The sequence below is a fragment of the Salvia splendens genome, chromosome 1 (genome assembly GCF_004379255.2).
Source record: "Salvia splendens isolate huo1 chromosome 1, SspV2, whole genome shotgun sequence".
Classification (NCBI taxonomy): domain Eukaryota; kingdom Viridiplantae; phylum Streptophyta; class Magnoliopsida; order Lamiales; family Lamiaceae; genus Salvia; species Salvia splendens.
Window position 1 is genome coordinate 35,444,479 of NC_056032.1, and position 8,271 is coordinate 35,452,749.

The 8,271-nt window shown below is 37.6% G+C and overlaps 1 protein-coding gene across 1 annotated transcript; it reads left to right on the plus strand.

Moving 5' to 3' along the window:
• Window positions 1–2,242: 2,242 nt before the first annotated feature.
• LOC121799101 (60S ribosomal protein L12-like) lies at window positions 2,243–3,018 on the plus strand. The gene has a single exon (XM_042198441.1). It carries the CDS (start codon window positions 2,285–2,287, stop codon window positions 2,783–2,785), a length of 501 nt encoding a protein of 166 aa, XP_042054375.1. The 5' UTR covers window positions 2,243–2,284; the 3' UTR covers window positions 2,786–3,018.
• Window positions 3,019–8,271: the final 5,253 nt, after the last annotated feature.

Genomic DNA, 8,271 nt, shown 5'->3' on the forward strand with positions numbered 1-8,271 from the left:
TCCAAAAAAAATTGAGGATCAGTTTTTCCAAATTTACTTAATCTGAAATCGGGATGGATTAATTTTCAATTAAAGTTAATGGCCCTTCAAAAGAATTATACCTAGCTCAAATGACAAAACTAATACTCACTCCGTCATGCATTGGTGTCGAGTCATATTTCTTTTTGGACTGTCCCAAGATAGTTGAGTTGTTCCTTCTCTTTTTGGTAAAAAATCTCATTCTCTCTCATATTTTATAATTTTTTCTCCCTTATTTTATTATCTACTTTATTCTTTATTTATTTAACTTCTAAACAATCATTTGTGTGGAAAAGGAATATCCCATCCAAGGTGAGTCAGGAGGGAGTACAACTCAAGATTGACCGTAACGAGAGGTTTTGGGTATTCCGTATGCGAATGATGTTTATTTTCCAATAAAGTAATTGTGAATTCCACATTTAATTGTAAGAAAATAATTGCTTCGGAGTAATGATGGGTTAAGTATATGCACGTATTGATTAACTTATCACGTAAGTTAGTAGTAAAATAGGGGTCCGTTTGGTAGTTACGTCATGTTTCGACTAGGCATGATACAATTCATGATACTTATCATAGTTTCAATTAGTTAAGAAATATATATTGAGTGTTTGATAGATTAAGATAATTGTGAGTTATCTTATTTAAGTGTTTGGTTCAACAAGTCACAAATAAGGATTAAAATTGTAATTGTCAAAATTATCCTCATTAATTTATGTAATTACTTAATAATCCTTATGTTGCCCTAATAATTCCTATAAGTATGGGTTATGTTGCCCTAATTTTTAGTTTTGATTGATTCTAATATATCGTTATTAAATTAATATTTTATAGAAGATGTGAGACAGTGAGAGGATCTGTTCAATAAAGAACTTTAATTATGTGTGTTTAATTCTATAGGTAGTGTAGTGTATAAAAAAAAATTCAAAATTTATGTGTGATTCATCTCTTGTTCAATTCTTAAATATAATATGTCTTTATCTTTAATTTAACAATAAAATATTATAATATGTGATTAATTATCTCATATTTATTATTAATCTATATTTATTATATATTATTAAATTTTTGTTTACCATTTTCATATAGTGATATTATTTCTAATTTTATTTAATTAGTTTATAATCTAATCAATATTTCAAAATGTCTGTGCATAGCACGGTGTAATACTAGTTTAAAATTTAAAATTCAAGCATAGATATTTGCATATTTCCTATCTCTAGTCTTACTCTTATATATAATTAATGATTTCTGGGCCTACAATAGTTATTTATTTTTATGTGAAATTTTGTAATTTCACATTTTACAACAATTCAAATAATTAGATCTAAGCCCACGTTAATTATGTCTCCAGCATAAAATTGATAATACAAATTACCTTTATTACGTGATTGCATAGTTTACCCTGATTAGATGAGCAATAATTAATTATATTAAATTTGTCTTAGTTATTGCTCTTATTGATAATATCTTCAATTCCTAGCTAATTAGTAATTATAAATAATAATATACTAAACGTGCCTCATGTATAATATATTGATTATGACTGTTGTAATATTAAAATACAATATTATCACACTTAGGTGAGTTTAATAATATGAACTTTTTTTCCTTTTCTTTTGGAGCTTATTTTTATTACCAAAGTTATATCTAAAATTTTAAATTATGGGTAAAAATGTATTTTGCAAAATTAACTAGGTATCCTTGATATGTAACATGCCAAAATGAGTGGTTACATATGTGACTGAAACATAGATTTTTTAATGGGCTTTGTGCGGGCCAGATACAGAACGGGCTATTAAGTTTATTAACATAGCTACCAAATGCACAAATAAACCCGGATTAATCCTCTTATCTAATCGTAACATAGCTACCAAACGGGGCCTAGAGATATAGAATTCAGGTGCCATGGATGTAATAGTTTAACGATATAAAATTAATCAGGAATGGATGAGTAGAGACTCATGCGTTGCATTATTATTGACCTAGTTTAGCACGAAATTGACTTTATGTAATTCCAATATGGCTGGCTGCCTAACTATATTCCATCTCTCTATTAGTAAATCCGCAATTGTCATGCCACGGATATTTGTGGTTAACAAATACACCCCTAGGCCCATTAGTAAAACGTGATCCAGAAGAGTCGCTAGAGAAAGCCCAATGCAACTAAAAGAAGCCCATCTACGCAAAACCCTAGCAATTACTCCATATAATCGAAATCCCTCCCATTAAATTAAGCGCTCCTCTTCCATTAACCCTAGCCGTCAGAATGGCGCCCAAGTTGGACCCTTCCCAAATAGTCGACGTCTACGTAAGGGTGACCGGAGGAGAAGTCGGCGCAGCCTCTTCCCTCGCCCCCAAAATCGGTCCCCTTGGTCTCTCTCCGAAGAAGATCGGTGAGGACATCGCCAAGGAGACTTCCAAGGACTGGAAGGGTCTCCGCGTTACCGTTAAGCTTACCGTCCAGAACCGTCAGGCTAAGGTAACCGTAGTTCCCTCCGCCGCCGCGCTGGTCATTAAAGCTCTCAAGGAGCCCGAGCGCGACCGCAAGAAGACCAAAAACATTAAGCATAACGGCAATATCTCCCTCGACGACGTGATCGAGATTGCCAAGGTCATGAGCTCTAGATCCATGGCCAAGGATTTGAGTGGAACCGTGAAGGAGATTTTGGGGACTTGCGTCTCCGTTGGCTGTACGGTCGACGGGAAGGATCCTAAGGATCTGCAGCAGGAGATCACCGATGGAGACGTCGAGGTTCCTCTCGATTGATCTGCTTTCGTTTTTGTTTGGATATTGTTATGATTTTCTTCTTTCCATTTTTGTCTCGATTGGGTGATTGGTACGGATATTCACAGTTTTTGGAGCTGGTTTTTTTCAATATAGTGAGACCTGAATTCAATTTTGATAAGCGCTGTTTTCATTAGTGTATTGATTGTTCTTTGTTTGATCATTCGTTTTTTAGTAAAATGCATGAATTGATGAGTACAAATAATTTGAAACAATCTGTCTTTATTTAACTACCAATTCTCCTTGTGATACTCTAGCGCTGCAGATTTTATGTTCTAATGTTTGGAATCATGCCACTGTGATTATAATGTTTAGTGTGATTATACTTTTTCAATTTTCTTACTAACCAGATCTTAATCTTATTAGATCAGTAATTCTGTTTTTCTTTTTTAATCGCATGACATGAATATGTGTTTATTTCTTACGTTGTTAGCATCGGATCATTGCTGATGCTCTGTTTGTCTTCTAGCATTAATAAATATTTGTCCTTCCAAATTTTAAATTTCTTCTCCATGCCTTCCCCTTAAAAATCCGAAATGAAATAATATTAATAATAATAAAAGTGTCCACGTAAAATTCTTCTCTTTGAAATGAATGTATTCTTTTTCCAATATTCCAAATTCAAAACGAGCGTAGACGTGTACAAAAACACTATTTAGAGGGTGAGAAAAATGGTGGCTATTAGCGCAGCACGTTTTTCACATGCTTAATAATGAAATCAAAGTGGTGATTCCACCAAACTTTTGCCGACATCTTCGTCTCCTATAAATCCCTCTTCAAGACTTAAACTACACTCACACTACCTGCCTTATCTCCAGAAAGACTAAAACCTAAAGCGATCGATGGCCAAACATGTTAACTTATTGAGTTGTAGGTTTGAAGTTGCGCCGCAGCTGATTGTTCTTCCTCGCCGCCACTCCACCCCTCCTAGGCTGGAGACCATTGCAGAGGAGGAGTCTCATCAAATCCCTTCTCAGCAAACGAAGTAGCATCGTCCCCCTAATTTTGTTCTCTTTCCACTTTTTTTGGTTATAAATTAAGGGCATATGTTATTGCTTGATGTATTCTTTGTTGATTCCTTTCCATGGCGAGTTTTTGGTGCTTTTGTTTGCGTTTGCCCTCTTGTATGTATCCAACACTTTATTTCTTTGAGAACATTTGCATCGGTATTTAACGATTTTGAGGTGCTTTTACAAGCTAAAAACAAATTGTTCTATTGGCTTTCGTCTTCTGATAATAACCACCAAAAATCAGGCAAACTCAATGTGAGTTGAGAATTGAGCAGAGCCACATTGTAGCGAACTAGCTTTTTGTATGAAATGGGTGCATGGATTAGATGTTCGTTCAAAATTTGGCTGCATGAGTGAATGTTGTTGTGATCAAGCTTTTGTTCCTATTGCATCTAATACTATATAATAACACTTTTAAAGGGACTCGGCATTATCACAATTCACAAATTCACAAGTACCTGAATTTGATGGTAATCATAATTAACATCTATAAATTGGCAGTCACAATGGGAATTAGGAAGGCCACCAAAAGGTCTTTTGTGTGTTGCGGATAAACTACGAATGGGCCTTAAACAAACTTAATAATGCACTTGGGCTTAAGCCTATGGACTCAATCCAAAAGCATACCAGATCTAACTTATTTTTCCTATTTCCTTTTGTTAAGCAACTAAACTCGTACTGTTACTAGTGCTACAAATATAAGTTCATGAAATAACGTTCTAGGATATAAATTAGTGGACCCGACTTAAACATCAAAACCGCCCCATTATAATTATAATAATTCTATAAATATGAGACTAGACATAAGTGATAAACCTTAATCCCACACACCTATTTTTTTTGAAAAATCCTTTTTGGAAATTTGAATTTCAACTACTCTCAAGAGCTAAAGTTTTGTTTCTCTCCTACCCAGGTCCAATACTCTCCCCCCCGTCCCATAAAAAAAATTGTCACATTTGTGGGATGACATGAAATTTTAGAAAGTTTTGCTTTGTGTGTTAAAAGAAAAGAAAAAACATATTTTTATATATTAGTGTGGAGAAGATTTTTTTGAAAAATGGAAATAAAAATGAAAGTGAGACATCTTTTATGAAACATGTGAAGTATTATTATTTTATAAGTTTTGTCTACATAAAGGTCAAATAAAGAGTCTAGGAAACAGATGGAGACATCGCGCCATCTTCGAATCTTTGGAGAGTCATTAACGATTACATTATGTTTAACTAATAGTAGAAATCTTGTATTAGGATTTACACTACAAAAACCGCTTGTTTCCAAACACTTTTTTCTGAGCATATGTGCTCGCATCATTCCGAGCAATATACAAACCACTGAGCATTTCTTAAACTACCGTGCGGTTCTAAGCACCACGAAGGTGCTCAAAAATTGCCAGGACTTTTCCAAGCATTGATAAATCGTTCTTGAAAATTTTTCGAGCACAGTAGAGGTGCTCGCAAATTTTCGAGAACAAGTGCAAGATCTCGAAAATTTCCTATCACAATTATATGGGTGCTCGTTTACTCATTTGCACATATCCAGTTTCATCTCTCTCATTTCCTAGCATTCCCATTTCTTTTTTATCTTTTCTTGCCGGCGATTTCTTCGAATTGGAAGTGTCCATTGCATGTGGTCAGCCATAAAGGTACAACTTTTATTTGTTAGCTATTTTGTTAAATTTATGGTTTAACTTACTTTAAATATTAATATATTTCCCATAAAAGATGTCACGCTTGTGGGGCGACTTGAGATTTTAGGAGGTTTTGTTTTGTGTGTTAGGTGGAAAGAAGAAATATAATATTTATATTATTGTGGGACTTTTTCTAAAAATGGAAATGAGACATCTTTAGTGGGACAAACTAAAAAGGAAAGTGAGATAACTTTTATAGGACATAGGGAGTATTATAGAATAGTGAAATTACATAATTTTGGGAAGAGAGTGGATGTATGAATAAAAAACTTTCCACCGGAGAATTCACTCGGGATTTTGTTGACGGATTTAGATATGTCTATAAATTTTGTTGTGCTACACCCCTGTAGAGTCGATGGATCAAAAATTAGATGTTCATGTGCATATTCTGATAATAACAATTAACAAATATCTTCATACACACTGGGAAATAGCATCTTGTAAGAAGGGGTTTACTCGTAATTATTTTGATTGGAGATTTCATTGCGGTGTCGGAGCAGCGTCCAACTCAAGACATACAGAATCCATGCATTTTTATCCACCAATGAATCCATGAAGGGGTTGGTGATGGTTGGGCGAATTTTTGATGGTAGTAAATGCAGGTAATAAATACAGATCACGACACAAGGAATTACGTGGTTCGATTTACTGAGGTAAATCTACGTCCACGGGAAGAAAGGAGGGCAAGATTGTATTGCTTGATCTGGTTTACCAGCTTACAAATACAGACTTGCTATATGATATTTGATGTCTAGAGAGCTTTCTTTCTCTTTTTTTTCCTCCTAGTCTATCTGATCTAAGTTCTATTTATACATTGAACTAAGATCGTGGCTTGCATCACCACTAACTAGGTCGTGGCTTACATCATCACTAATTAGGTCGTGGCTTACATCATCACTAATTAGATCGTGGATGTCGTGGAGGTCATGAGATCCTACATGGGTCCACCACTAAATAGATCGTGTAGTGGAGGTCGTGGAGGTTCTGCATGAGTCCACTATCTCCCAGTTCGGTTGAAAACTGAGACCGAACTGCTGAACTATTGCCGAGCAGCTTTTGCCGATCTGAGAGTAGAGCTTGATTGGTCGGCTTTTACCGAGCTGTAGGCTGGGGCCGAACTCTTTGGTAATGCCGAACTGATACTCTTCCTTGGGGACCGAACTGCTGAACTATTGCCGAGCAGCTTTTGCCAATCTGAGAGTAGAGCTTGATTGGTCGGCTTTTACCGAGCTGTAGGCTGGGGCCGAACTCTTTGGTAATGCCGAACTGATACTCTTCCTTGGGCTTTGGGATGATGGGCCGTCACTGCTATTGGGCTTGTTTAGTACGTACCCCATCACTACCCCCCCCCGAAAAGCGAAGTGAATCACTTCGGCGAAGCGAGTCACTTCGGCATTCTGGATAAAGGTACGGGGAAGGCTGACGTCAGGGGACGTGCCTTGCGCGTGACTGCATTAAATGCGACAGTAAAATCCGGCCGTTGAATCCTGAAAAGGTGGGATTCGAAACGGTGCGATGATTTTGAAATCTTCTCCGAATCTGATAAATACGTCCTTTCTTCATCAGTTGAACACTTTTGCTATTGCTTCTTCTGCAATCTCTCTCTTTTGCGTAAAAACTTCCTTCCGCTTTCGAGAATTTCTTCAGAATTTCTTCAGACTTTCAAAGAGTAAGAACCATGTCTTCTTCTTCTTCTTCTGAGTCAGGTAGCGGTAGGAAAGGGGATAAGGGGTCTTCTAGCCGGAAAGAATCCGGGGAGAAGACCGTAGAGTATTTTCACAGCATCTTGAGTAAGGATACTGTGATATCCTTACACGAAAAATATTTTTTTCCTGGGGGGAAGGTTGCGATTCCCGACGACCTTCATAGGGCTGACTCGCCGCCGGAGGGTTACGCCACCGTTTATGAAGCCGGCTTGGAATGCGGGCTTCGTTTCCCTCTTCCCCCTGCCTTTGTAGAGCTGCTAGATTTTTTTCAACTCCCTTTAGGTCAGGTGACTCCGAACTCTTGGAGGCACTTATCGGCCTTTGCTGCCGAACTGCGTAGGCTAGATAAGGATCTGTCTCTGAGGGCAATCCTTAATTTCTTCCAGTTTAAGAGGAAGGGATCTTGGTTTTACTTGATCCCTTTACAGCCCTTTAGAGCCTTTTGTAAAACCAAATGGCCGAAATGGCAAAATCGCTTCTTTTTTTATAATAGGACTTCGGCTTCGGACTTTTCCTGGAGAGGGCCGAAGTCCGTTATTCCTCATCCTCGGGTAGAACCGTTGGACGAGCTCGAGGCCGAGCTCAATAAGATTCCCATGATTAGGAAGCAGTACTCGGAGTCTGAGCTCGTCAAGGGCGACTTCGTGTTCGACTCCTCGTCTTCGGACGAAGAGACTGAGGGTGAGGATTTCTTTTTATGCATTACTGCCTTGACGACGAAAACTAACCTTGTTTTCTTACTTTTTGGCAGTGAACTTGCTAAACAAGCTCGGTCGCAAATCCTCCGAATCTAAGGAACCGGAGAGGCCGAAAACCAGCAGCTCGGCGTCTGATGCCGAGAAGAATCCGAAGAGGCAAAAGACCTCTTCGGATCCAAAGAAGCCGGAGTCGACTTCGGCAAGGGGGAAGGGGAGGATTCAGAAACCCCCAAGAGCGCCAGAGAAAGACGTGGTCTTGGCGCCTCCTTCGGAACATATCTGTGAGCCCTTTTTATGGCCCACGGACTTTGCCGAGGTGAATTCTCTTCTTGATTTTCTGGCCTTGCTTTTTTCCTGTATTTTTTGT

What these genes read in the sequence shown, in the direction of transcription:
- LOC121799101 (XM_042198441.1), top strand. Translation starts at nt 2,285, where the DNA reads ATGGCGCCCAAGTTGGACCCTTCCCAAATAGTCGACGTCTACGTAAGG.